The 13,769-nt window shown below is 49.7% G+C and overlaps 1 protein-coding gene across 3 annotated transcripts in view; it reads right to left on the reverse strand.

Annotated features, from left to right (window-relative positions):
* srgap3 (SLIT-ROBO Rho GTPase activating protein 3) overlaps window positions 1–13,769 on the reverse strand; it is a 438,498-nt gene that overhangs the window by 94,311 nt on the left and 330,418 nt on the right. For 2 of the 3 annotated variants that reach the window (XM_086001321.1, XM_086001323.1), the window contains exons 10-12: window positions 12,894–12,978; window positions 10,873–10,900; window positions 8,674–8,776 (exon numbers count right to left, since the gene is read on the reverse strand). In XM_086001321.1, the coding sequence (XP_085857447.1) occupies window positions 8,674–8,776; window positions 10,873–10,900; window positions 12,894–12,978 (216 nt within the window). Of the gene's footprint in view, window positions 1–6,378; window positions 6,410–8,673; window positions 8,777–10,872; window positions 10,901–12,893; window positions 12,979–13,769 lie in introns of all 3 variants that reach the window. The other variant, XM_086001322.1, reaches the window with a different exon arrangement.

The raw sequence follows: 13,769 nt of genomic DNA on the forward strand, positions 1-13,769 counted from the left end.
TAGATCCAGAGTAAAGCTCTCTCTACACAGTCCCATCAAACACCCCCAGGACAGGTACAGCACGGGTTAGATACAGAGTAAAGCTCCCTCGACACTGTCCCATCAAACACTCCCAGGACAGGTACAGCACGGGTTAGATACAGAGTAAAGCTCCCTCTACACCGTCCCATCAAACACCCCCAGGGCAGGTACAGCACAGGTTAGATACAGAGTAAAGCTCCCTCTACACTGTCCAATCAAACACCCCCAGGGCAGGTACAGCACGGGTTAGATACAGAGTAAAGCTCCCTCTACACTGTCCCATCAAACACTCCCAGGGCAGGTACAGCACGGGTTAGTTACAGAGTAAAGTTCCCCCTACACTGTCCCATCAAACACTCCCAGGGCAGGTACAGCACGGGTTAGATACAGAGTAAAGCTCCCTCTACACCGTCCCATCAAACACCCCCAGGGCAGGTACAGCACAGGTTAGATACAGAGTAAAGGTCCCTCTGCACTGTCCCATCAAACACCCCCAGGACAGGTACAGCACGGGTTAGATACAGAGTAAAGCTCCCTCTACACTGTCCCATCAAACACTCCCAGGGCAGGGACAGCACGGGCTAGATACAGAGTAAAGTTCCCTCTACAGTGTCCCATCAAACACTCCCAGGGCAGGTACAGCACGGGTTAGATACAGAGTAAAGCTCCCTCTACACTGTCCTATCAAACACTCCCAGGGCAGGTACAGCATGGGTTAGATACAGAGTAAAGGTCCGTCTACACTGTCCCATCAAACACCCCCAGGGCAGGTACAGCACGGGTTAGAAACAGAGTAAAGCTCCCTCTACACTGTCCCATCAAACACCCCCAGGGCAGGTACAGCACGGGTTAGAAACAGAGTAAAGCTCCCTCTACACTGTCCCATCAAACACTCCCAGGACAGGTACAGCACGGGTTAGATACAGAGTAAAGCTCCCTCTACACTGTCCCATCAAACACCCCCAGGGCAGGTACAGCCGTTCAGGAGGCCGGGGACAGGAGTGCAGGCAGATGCTGGCAGGCGGCCAGCAAAAAAAATGGCCGCCCCGCCTCGCCTTTAAATAGCGCCTCCCTGGCTGCAGGTAGTGTCTGGTGGTAAGGCAGGGGGCGTTCCTGAAGATCGCAGTCGGGGCGCTGCGCACGGCGATGATGTCATCGCCAGCGGCACAACGCCGCCGGTTAGTGCCAACACAAACCTCCTGCTGAATTTTGCGCGAGGCGTGTGCAGCGACGCACCCGGGCGCTAGTTGCTTTGCGCCCTGTTAGGGCGCTAACGGGAAGCGCAAAGCAACCCAATTTTCCCCCCATAGGATCTTGCAGCACAGGAGGCCGCCATTTGGCCCATCATGCCTGTGCCGGCTCTTTGAAAGAGCTATCGAATTCGTCCCACTCCCCTGCTCTTTCCCCATAGCCCTGCAAATGTTTCCACTTCAAATATTTATCCACTTCACTTTTGAAAGGGATCATTAAATCTGCTTCCACCACCTTGTCAGGCAGTGCATTCCAGATCACAACAACTCTCTGCCTAAAAAAATGTCTTCTCATCTCGCCTCTAGTTCTTTTGCCAATTCCCTTAAATCTGTGTCCTCTGGTTACCAACCCTTCTGCCAGTGGAAAGTTTCTCCTTATTTGCTGTATCAAAACCCCTCATAATTTTGAATACCTCTATTAAACCTCCCCTTAACCTTCTCTGCTCTTGCTCCAGTTCATTCCCCAGTGAATCATGCTGCAAACGTGTGTGTGTGTATTTGTAGGGCATCACGGATAAGCAATGTCCGCTTGCCTGCAGCCAAGGAGGGTTGTCAGAGCCTGTGGAACTGTATCCCCCACGCAGACTCGCTAGGAAATCGGATAACATTTCTGGCAAATAATGGAAAACTTTTTTTGTTTGTTTGGGGAAAGTTATGTTTATAATAATCCGCAAAAAATTACTTTGAATTTCTGTCATAATTTGCATACTAATTAGGAAAATATGCAAAACACAAGTTCAAATGAATGTTAATTAGCCCCCAGTCATTTGAGCAAGGGAGATATCGCAGCAGAAACAGGCAGACAATGAATCAGTTTAATTAAATCCATTTAAACCTTTCATGTTTCTGTGCTGTAGCAAGAAGCTGACAAGAGTTCTGCTCGTGTGTGTGGGGGGCGGGGGGCGGGTGGAGGGTGGAGAGGGAGTCACAGAATTCCCTTTGCTACTTTGGTTCTTTATAACCCACCCAATGAATGCTGCTTCTCGTAATGTCAGCTCACTGAGTCTCCTATCAGCCCTCTGCTGTCCCAGAAGCACTCGTTTCGAACAGTTCCCCGCTGTTGCCATTGGTAACGGCATTATTGCCTGCAGTTTAGAACAGCTTGGGCAGTTGAAGGATGCTTGCCACTGGCAAATTATCACAGGCGTTCACCCCCTCCCCTGTTCGTAGGATGGACATATAGTTGCGTCTCTTCCTCTCCAGCTCCAGTGCCTCTTCCTCTCTTTCTACAAGAACCCAACCCACCCTTTGTTGCGGGTGCCATTTTTATTTAAAATTAAATCGTGCTGATTTAGTCAGATTGAAGACCTAGGAGGCAGCTGCTTTTATTTGCTTTTCGCTGCACTGGTCTCTGCCCTTTCTGCCTCGCTGGGAGTCATTGAATGACTCAGGGCAAAGTTTAATTTCCAATCTGCATTGAGTTAGCTGATCGCAGCTGGGGTTTGGGATTTACAACTGGCATCAGTGGGGCTATGAAAGCGGGGGAGCGGGGGAGGTCCCGCTCCTAACTGATCCCTGCTTGGGTGGTGGGGTGCTTGGCTGTGACACGACCCCGATATCAGTAAAAAAAAGTGAACAACTGGTTCACTAGTGTCCTTTCGGGAAGTTAACCTGCCGTCCTTACCTGGTCTGGCCTATACGTGACTCCAGTCCCACACCCAACGTGATTGACTCTTAACTGCCCTCTGAAGCAGCTTCGTGAGCCACTCAATTGCATCAAACTGCTACTCAGGGCAACTAGGGATGGGCAATAAATGCCGGCCTAGGCAGCAACGCCCATATCCCGAGTTAATTTTCAATAAAAGATTGTTCAGTTGGTGAATTCAACCCCTGTTATGTCATAGAATTAGGAGGGTCCCAGGTTTTATTCCAGGTCCGTTAGCTATGTTAGCTGATCTCAGCCGGGTTAGGAAGGGGTTCATCCTTGGAGGGGTTCTGTGGCCTTTCAATAAAGTCTTGCAAGGTAACCTTTCCCCCTTTGCAACTGTATCCGTATGCCACTCGACAATGAAGGGTTCTGGGGAAGGTTGGAGCAAGCCCAGAATCCTCACATCGTAGACACATGTTGAAATATTCAGACACCTTACAGTGGAGTCAGCGCCCAATTCTCCCAGGAAATGTCCCCTACCCATAACTCACACACCAACCCATCAACATAACATCAGTGTGTCAATCAGTGCCGGAACGGGAGGCGATGCCAAATGGAATTTCGGATGGACTATGTCAGCTTCTCGACATGAACTCTTCAATTTCACACACTGTTTACAAATCAAGGAAGACGATTAAGGTGCAGAAAAAAAGGGAAACAGAGGCAGGAAAACAAGCAAGAACGACATGCAGTCCAACCAATTTACACCTACACCAAGCTCACACAGTGAGAGTACGCCTACACCAAGCTCACACACTCGGTGCGAGTGTACACCTACACCAAGCTCACACAGTGAGAGTACACCTACACCAAGCTCACACACTCGGTGCGAGTGTACACCTACACCAAGCTCACACACTCAGTGCGAGTGTACACCTACACCAAGCTCACACAGTGAGAGTACACCTGCACCAAGCTCACACACTCAGTGCGAGTGTACACCTACACCAAGTTCACAGTGAGAGTACGCCTACACCAAGCTCACACACTCGGTGCGAGTGTACACCTACACCAAGCTCACACACGCAGTGCGAGTGTACACCTACACCAAGCTCACACACTCAGTGCGAGTGCACACCTACACCAAGCTCACACACGCAGTGCGAGTGTACACCTACACCAAGCTCTCACACTCAGTGCGAGTGTACACCTACACCAAGCTCACACACTCAGTGCGACTGTACACCTACACCAAGCTCACACACTCACTGCGAGTGTACACCTACACCAAGCTCACACAGTGAGAGTACACCGACACCAAGCTCACACTCTCAGTGCAAGTGTACACCTACACCAAGCTCTCTCACACAGTGCGAGTGCACACCTACACCAAGCTCACACTCGGTGCGTGTGTACACCTACACCAAGCTCACAGTGAGAGTACACCTACACCAAGCTCACACACAGTGCGAGTGTACACCTACACCAAGCTCACACAGTGAGAGTACACCTACACCAAGCTCACACACTCAGTGCGAGTGTACACCTACACCAAGCTCACACACAGTGCGAGTGTACACCTACACCAAGCTCACACACAGTGCGATGTACACCTACACCAAGCTCACACACAGTGCGAGTGTACACCTACACCAAGCTCACACACAGTGCGAGTGTACACCTACACCAAGCTCACACACAGTGCGAGTGTGCACCTACACCAAGCTCACACACAATGCGAGTGTACACCCACACCAAGCTCACACACTCAGTGCGAGTGTACACCTACACCAAGCTCACACACAGTGCGAGTGTACACCTACACCAAGCTCACACACAGTGCGAGTGTACACCTACACCAAGCTCACAACTCCAACTCGCGTACTCACCAATTCTACTAACCCACTGTGGATGACAAGAGGATTTAAGGGACTCCCAGTAGAATTTGTAAAAGTTACATCATGGGATTCGAGAGGAACTACACTGTCTTCTCACATTAAAGTCTCCAGGGGTTCAGGGTTTCCTCTTCTTTCCCTACCTGCTGTGCATTTTTCTTGTTTCCAATTCAATAATAGTTAATGGAAGAATAGAAAAGGGCAAGATTTTTATAAGCTCAACAAGCCTGTTGCTGCCACATAGAGCAGTGCCCATTAGTCACCTTCTGTCGCAAACCCTCTGCTCTCCAGGCAGCCTCTCCCTAATTACCTCTTGATCCCATTTAAAAGGGCGACTTCAGTGACCTTTTCTAATAGCTTAGCAGCCTGACTTTACTCCTAGCCTCCTAGTTTCTAACTTGTGTTCCCTTCACCATACTGACACACCTCTTCGGAATTCTCAAAACTTCCAATAGGCGATCTCTCCTTTTCTGAAGAAAACAAACCCAATTTCCTTAACTTTTCCTCGTGACCTTAGTCCCTTAAATGAAGGTGACACATAGGATGGTTAGAGTAGGTAAACATTGTGTCATGGAGAGGCAAGGGAGAGTGTGGGGTCCCACAATATGGTCTCAGCCATGCCACGAGAGGGGCGGGGCAGGGCAGTAATGGGAGGAGGTTCCCTATTAGAGCTAAAGCCGAGGCACCTTCGTGATGTCACGTGCAAGCAACACAATGGCATCTCTATGATGCAAATTACAATCCTGCAGTGTGTGTACAGAAACAGAAGTAAAGAGACTTTTGCAAACTGGAGCTATGAGGCCCCTTTAAAGTGTGCACTTGGAGGTAGATGGTAGCATCCATTTTTGTGTTGAGCGAGCCCCGATACGAGAGCATCAAGTTCCTCTGCTCTTCACTTTCCCTGTCTGAGATTTTTCTTTTTACTTTGAGGCCCAACAATGGCAGGAGTTGATTATGAACATCAAACTGATAAGAGCCATCATTTCACAGCAGGGGTTCCCCTCAGACTCAGGCCTTCCCTTAAAACAATTCCTCTTCTCATCTCAACACTCCCTGTTCCTGATGGAGAGACTCCTCCCTTAGAAGGGCCTCCTGACGGAGATAACTTCCCCTTTTGAAAGGGGCTCCTGATAGGGGTCGACAACTTTGGTTGGACGTATTCCTGGAGGCTTCATCACATGATCTCCCACCTCCACTGCCCCGCCCAGTCAAACAGCCTCCACCTCCTCCACCCCTATCTTCAATATTTTATAACCAATAAATAAAAGTGTTCAAATTAAATGGAAAACCCCCCAATTTTTTTAATGCCTCTATGATTTTTCTCCCAGGTTGCTTGCAGCAGTGCCCAGGAGATGAATCTTCAATTCCTGGAGACTCCAGGGCAATCCCAGCTCCTGATGAGGACACTCCCGCATTCACTATGGAGTGATGCTGTATGCTTGTCCTTTAACTTATTGCTACTAAAACTGCTTGACTGAAAAGCCATTACTCTCCAAACCTTACAAATCCTCGCAGGGTTAAAACAGCGCCATGGAAACGGTGTCCTGGGTAACCAGTGACATCAGTCCTCTGGGGGACACCCCCCCCACTCCCTTGCCTCAGAAGCTAGATCTAGGGTGTATACCTGAGTCCTTGTTCGGGCATTCCTTCTTCCTCTGTCAGCGGCAAAGCAAGAAAAAAACATAGATGAAGCAAAGAATAAAAGTAAGTCAGGTCCCGCATGATCCCACAGAGGCCTCAGGACAGGTTGGAGAGGCTCGAATGCAGTGGCAGCTTATCAAGTCTGGGGCTGTGCGCACCTCAAATGCTCCTTCTGCTGTATTGTAAGTTATCACAAAGCGATTGGACTGTCGTAAAAACCCAACCGGTTCACTAATTTCCCTTTAGGGAAGGAAACCTGCTGCCCTTACCCGGTCTGGCCTACACGTGACTCCAGTCCCACACCAGCATGATCGACTCTTAAACAGCAACTGAAATGGCCCGTCAAGCTCATTCAGTTGTCAGGGTAACTAGGGATGGGCAACCATGCCGGCCCTGCCCATATCCCGAGAATGAATATATTAAAAGAAATTTGGTTCGTTTGGTGAATTCAGCCCTTGTTATAATACTGAACCATAGAATTAGAAGGGTCCCAGGTTTTGTTCCAGGTCTGTGCTGTGTTTGCTGAGCTCAGCCGGGCTGGTCTAGGAAGGGTGGGGTGGGGGTTTGGCGGCTTGGGGGGGTGGTGGGGGGGGGCGGAGGGCGGTGGAAATGAGTCTGGATTCCTGCTCCTGACAGCTGTGCTCAGACTTTGACTGGAAAACAGAGAATGGGCAAGGACAGCATCGGGCTCGAATCTGATGCCTCACGTAATCAAATCGCTTCCCACCCTTCACTGGCCACTTGGTGAGGTACTGGAGGGCTCAGTGCCTGCAAGAGTCAGCTCCAATTAGGACAAGAGGGCCGAAGGGGCCTTTCAAGCCGTTCAGTTGTCAGGGCAACTTGGGATGGGCAATAAATGCCGGCCTGGCCACATCCCGAGAATGAATACAAAATAAAGAAAGTTTGGCATTGTAAGAAAACTGCACTCTGCGTCAACTGTGGTTTGGCAGCGCAGAGAGGGGTGTGCTGGGAATTTAAAACAAAACTTGCTAAATGCCCACTGAAGGGAACTGATGGTAGATGCAATCGCAGCATTCAGGGAGACCTGATTCTACAGGGAAAGAAACAAATTTTGTGGCGTTCAATGCCTTCCAGAGGAACGGGGACAAAATTGGAGAACAGTCAATAATAAAGTGGATGTTTCACCTGATTGTCATTGTGTTGCCTTGTGCCAGTTGTGTTATATTCAAGCCTGCTCAAGATTACAAAACAAAATCCCTCGGCTTTTCTCCCCTCCCTCTCCTGCAGGTGCTGAGCTTGCTGGGATCCTGTCCCACGGGCGTCAGATGCTCTCCAGGATCCTCGTCCAAGTAGCCGTTCTTCCCCTGTGCGAGCCTAACAGGGAGCTTTAGCGGGCTATTCTCCCTGGGTAGGATCACAGCCGAGCGGGATCCTGTCCACACACTATGCCCACATATTCCAGCGGAGGCGGGAGGTGGTGGGGGAGGGGGTTATGTGGGGGGAGTCCACTGGATAGCAATGAGCAGCAGGAACTCTGGTTGATTTTTGGTCCTCCGAGGCCAACTATGGTACAGAACAGACCAGGGATCGAAACCGAGACACTCTAATCTGTGCGGCTCAGTATTACATTGAAAGCTGCAGATACTCATTGAGTCACCACTTGACTGACTTCATCGGGGTCACATGACCCTTTGAAAATCAGGCAGTTTTAGTCCTGGGTGGACAGAAGAAAAATTACTATTAATAATCTTTGACAGAATTTTGTAGTGATATTTATCTTCTTTTGATGGAGGAGGGGGGTGAGCTCTTTTCTTCAGTCGGCCAGGCCTGATTCCGGCATCTGAGAGGACAGTGCCGGAGGTCGGAGGTCTGTGACCTGCTCCCTGCCTGACCTCAATGCCGGCCAGCTTTGAGAAGGGCAGAGACTGCCCAGGCCTGAATCTACTTTGAGCTTCTTCCCCGCTATGGCCATCCCCGCAGCCTAATCCTGGTGTCTTCCTGCTCGATGCTTCTCAGATTAGGAGACGGTGGGGTGAGACTTGAACCTGCCTTCGTCGCCACACCATGACACTCCACCACCCCTCCCTCAGGACAACTTTTATCCAGCAACACCCTTGACTGGGCCACAGATAAATATCTGCAATTAATAGTCCAGTGGTTACCTGGATACAAAGCCGGACTAGGCCGGCAGCCTAACAAGAGCAAGAGAGATGCACCGCAGCCCCAGACGAGACAGAACTAGCAAGGGTTTGGAAAGACACAGAAAGCCACCATTCCATTCAGCGTTTGCAGTCCGTCAGCGCCTGCCACCAAGTACCTGTATGAACGTCTCCATATCGCCATTAAACAATTTATGATTATATTGTGATCGAGGCCTAGGCTTCCTCATTTTCTGTGGCTTAGGGGGAAGCGATGGGGGCCTGAGAGAAATGGAACAAAATCAACATACAGAGAAAACAATATACTTTGAAGAACTTGGATCAAAGCAACAAGAGTTAATCATCCGAGTACAGAAGCACTGTTCAACAGCAGCTATAACAACACACCATTAAATAGCACTTGTGTTTGAGGTCAGTGCCTATTACGTCATGCTTATAACACAAACCACTGAAGGCCTGTAAGCCAGCGACTTTTCCCCTCCCTCTCCTCCTCACTCGAGGTGCTGACCCCTGCTACCTTTTTAATCCCGTTGGTGCCAGGCACCCTCTGGAACCTCACCCACATGGCCCTTCTTTACCTGTGAGCTTAGTGGCAGCGGGGTATTCAACTATAGTGGGCCTCACAGCCGAGCAAGCTCCTGTCCTCTCCCAACACCAGCACACTTTCCGGCAGCATTAGGGTTAGGTGGGGGAGTCTGGCTGCCTTTTCCTCTCTATAGCCCAAGTGCTCTGCGGCCAGTTATAGCACCTTGCACCCGAGATCAGCTGACTCAGTACAGACTTGGATTTAGAACCAAGAGCCTCCCTGATCTGTACAGGTTCAAGGACTGCTTGTAGTCATTTAACCATCAGTTAGTGCGGCTGAAGGGAAGAGTCCCTTCCCGTCGGCTCCAATCAGCTCTGCGTCATTCCGAAGAGTCCGCAGGCTTGACCGGGCCAAGGAGGGAGCCAAGAGCCGTCGAACAGTTTGTGGGCACAGAGCTGGGCCAGCACTGGTTAGAGCAGCAGCATCGAGACACAGAGTCAAAACGTGCAACACTAAATTGCCTTCAATTCGCCACTCAGTGGCAACACTGTAGGGATGGTAACGGAAATGGCGCACCGTATGCCGATTCCGGCAGGGAGCAGCAAATGCCGAGCATTTGTTCTGCCCCTCCACCCCGGTCCCGATGGATGTAAGTCAGGACGGTGCGGCCAGATGCCAAGGAGAGATGGTTCATTTTGGAGTCCTGCCCAGCTGTCACCTCAACTCGTGTTTAAAGATTACTCATCCACAATGCAACGTTGCTCATAAACCGCATGCACCAACCGATAGTAGCAGCTCGGCAATCGGAGCAGCTGGTAACATCTGGAGCATTTCAACGGACGTACCCCAGTGCGAGAAACGTCAGCCGGGACCTGTCAGCTATCCTATTTATATGCACTCAGTGACTTTTCAAATGCCTGCTCCCCGTTGGGTTTGGACGAGGAAATATTGGCCAATCTATACATGAATGGGGAGTAATGATCTGGGCCAAGTGGCATCGCTCCACTTTTATATCACTGTCTGCAGCCTGATCTACTGGCCAGGCACATTTTATGAGCTGCTTCATTGATTAGTTCTCATTGCTGAAATACCGGTGTGTGGAAAGTTTCAAGGGCTGGTCTTGAGTGTGATGGAATACTCTCCACTTGCCTGGATGAGTGCAGCTCCAACAACACTCAAGAAGCTCGACACCATTCAGGATAAAGCAGCCCGCTTGATTGGCACTCCATCCACCACCTTCAACATTCACTCCCTCCACCACCGGTGCACTGTGGCTGCAGTGTGTACCATCTACAAGATGCACTGCAGCAACTCGCCAAAGCTCCTTCAACAGCACCTTCCAAACCCGCGACCTCTACCACTTAGAAGGACAAGGGCAGCAGACGCATGGGAACATCACCACCTACAAGTTCCCCTCCAAGCCACACACCATCCTGACTTGGACCTGTATCGCCGTTCCTTCACTGTCGCTGGGCCAACATCCTGGAACTCCCTTCCTAACAGCATTGTGGGTGTACCTACACCATATGGACTGCTGCGGTTCAAGAAGGCGGCTCACCACCATCTTCTCAAGGGCAATTAGGGATGGGCACTAAATGCAGGCCTAGCCAGCGACGCCCACATCCCATCAATGAATAAAAAAAAAAATTAAATTTTTTTTTTAAAGTACAAAATTGGCGGTATCAGACTGGCCACCCATTTTACATCCCCGGCCCGAAGTTCTTTTCCATGGACGGTTCTTGCATCTGATCACTGAAGAATCTGTGAGAAACTCTGATCAGACATTGCCTGGAACTACACTGATTAAGGATAAGGAATGCTGGCATCCTACCTTGAAGTACCACACTCGGCCTTCTCACCTAGAAGGAGAAGAAGACATCACAGCTCAGTAAAAAATAACCAATGTTTGCTTTCTCAGCAGCTCAAGAATGAACCTGCTTGGAGTCATGAACTGGTGCTCCATAAATCTCTTCAGGTCATTTTAAGAAACACTGGGGTAATTTAGCGACAGTGTAAAATGTGCAAATTCAGCTCGGTCACCCGTTAAACACTCCTTCCAATTTTTCATTCCAAAATTTGTGTTTCCATAGACGTTTACAGCACAGGAGGCGGCAATTTGGCCCATCTTCTCTGTGCTGGCTCTTCGCTAGAGCAATCCAAATCTAATTCCACTAAGTTCCCTCTACCTCCCATCAAACAGAGTAAAGCTCCCTCTACACTGTCCCATCAAACACTCCCAGGGCAGGTACAGCACGGGTTAGATACAGAGTAAAGCTCCCTCTACACTGTCCCATCAAACACTCCCAGGGCAGGTCCGGCACAGGTTAGATACAGAGTAAAGCTCCCACTGCACTGTCCCATCAAACACTCCCAGGGCAGGTACAGCACGGGTTAGATACAGAGTAAAGCTCCCTCTACACTGTCCCATCAAACGCTCCCAGGGCAGGTACAGCACGGGTTAGATACAGAGTAAAGCTCCCTCTACACTGTCCCATCAAACACTCCCAGGGCAGGTACAGCACGAGTTAGATACAGAGTAAAGCTCCCTCTACACTGTCCCATCAAACACTCCCAGGGCAGGTACAGCACGGGTTAGATACAGAGTAAAGCTCCCTCCACACTGTCCCATCAAACACTCCCAGGGCAGGTACAGCACAGGTTAGATACAGAGTAAAGCTCCCACTGCACTGTCCCATCAAACACTCCCAGGGCAGGTACAGCACGGGTTAGATACAGAGTAAAGCTCCCTCTACACTGTCGCATCAAACACTCCCAGGGCAGGTATAGCACGGGTTAGATACAGAGTAAAGCTCCCTCTATACTGTCCCATCAAACACTCCCAGGGCAGGTACAGCACGGGTTAGATACAGAGTAAAGCTCCCTCTACACTGTCCCATCAAACACTCCCAGGACAGGTACAGCACGGGTTAGATACAGAGTAAAGCTCCCTCTACACTGTCCCATCAAACACTCCCAGGGCAGGTACAGCACGGGTTAGATACAGAGTAAAGCTCCCTCTACACTGTCCCATCAAACACTCCCAGGGCAGGTACAGCACGGGTTAGATACAGAGTAAAGCTCCCTCTATACTGTCCCACCAAACACACCCAGGGCAGGTACAGCACAAGTTAGATACAGAGTAAAGCTCCCTCTACACTGTCCCATCAAACACTCCCAGGGCAGGGACAGCACAAGTTAGATACAGAGTAAAGCCCCTGCTCCTCGTAAAATATCCCATGGCACTATTTGATGTCCACCTGAGAGGGCAGATTATGGACTGAAGTCTCTGGAGTGGGGCTTCAACCCATGATCTTGTAACTCAGAGATTAGAGTGCTACCACTGAGACAAGCATGACAGCAGAGGAATAATATGCACATCACCAAACTCTACAGCAGTGGTAATCATTACATTACTTGCTGACCATTTGCAGCCCACCTCCCGTTCAGCTGTTGATCTTGACAGACTCCCTGTTCCTTGAGCTTCTGGGCCTCCAGTCTCAGTCCTCCTGGCTGTGAGATGTTGACGGAGCTGAGACTTTGTGCTTTTCTTGCTCACCAATGCTACAGGGAGGCCATCTCTCCCTGCTTCTGTACAGTGAGAGGAATACAACTGCCAAACAGAACTGTCGTCTTATAGAACTGTAGGTACCCATTACTCCATGATGCAGCGTTCCTGAAAGTGGCCCAAAACCTAGACTGTGTTTGGGAATGCAGCCCTCAATAAAACTGATGAAAAACTCTGCTTCACAGCTACTTGGTGTCTCCAATTACAGCAAATTTGGAGATCCCACCCTGAACAACCCAACTGTGCTCACGGAAAATGGAGCACTTTCAACCTTGACCTTGACTCACCTTCGCCCAGAGTTTGCTTTAGTAGGTCATGCTTGGCCTGAAGCTTCGTGATCAGGTTACTTCCATTCAAGTATTCCTTAAATTTCTGAAAGAGAAACAATAAGTGTATCAAAAATGTATTAGTCTGTTAATCATATCATAGGAATATTCGAACAGACCAAATTGATGGGCAGGAAAAGACCAGCTGGTCCACCAATTCGGCCCCACACACAGCGCAGGAGGCCATTCGGCCCATCGTGCCCATGCCAGCTCTTAGAAAGAGCAACTCAATTAGTCCCACTCCACCCGCGCCCCCCCACCGTTCTTTCCCCATAGCCCTGCACATTTTAATTAATATTTCTCCATCTTGAATTGCATCCCTTACCCCCTCATTTTGGAGTCTGACGTTTAGGGAGGGCAGGCTTCATTCTGAATGCAGCTGCCATTGCCCTCAGCAGACTGCAGGGCTTAACGTTGTTCCAGATGTGAGCGCATTACTGAATAAAAAGAATGCAGTCTTCAGTGAATGAATGGAAATTAAAGGGAAAATTCAGCAATCCTGTGCTCCCAGCCTGTTAGATGCTAGCTCGCTAACAAATGGTCAAAAGATGCCACAAATTCAAAATAGGGGTGGGGGGGGAGGTTCTCTGACCCCTTGGGAAAGTTTCCCGTTTCATTATCTGTAGCAAAATCATGAACAGTTTCACCACGAGTAGTGAACAGATCCCCCATGGCGACGGTCACTTAGCTGACTATATTTTTTCTCCTTGGCCCCCATCTCCCAGTACTCTCCCCTCTTCCCATAGGTGCCGATTTATGCCGGGGTGCAGTCTCACGGGTGCTGTAAGCCCTCCAGTCCCTCATCCAAGTGGGCATCAATAATGAATGCCTATATGG

Source organism: Somniosus microcephalus, chromosome 11, assembly GCF_052327205.1.
Source record: "Somniosus microcephalus isolate GS21.2 chromosome 11, FLI_Smic_1.0, whole genome shotgun sequence".
Taxonomy (NCBI): domain Eukaryota; kingdom Metazoa; phylum Chordata; class Chondrichthyes; order Squaliformes; family Somniosidae; genus Somniosus; species Somniosus microcephalus.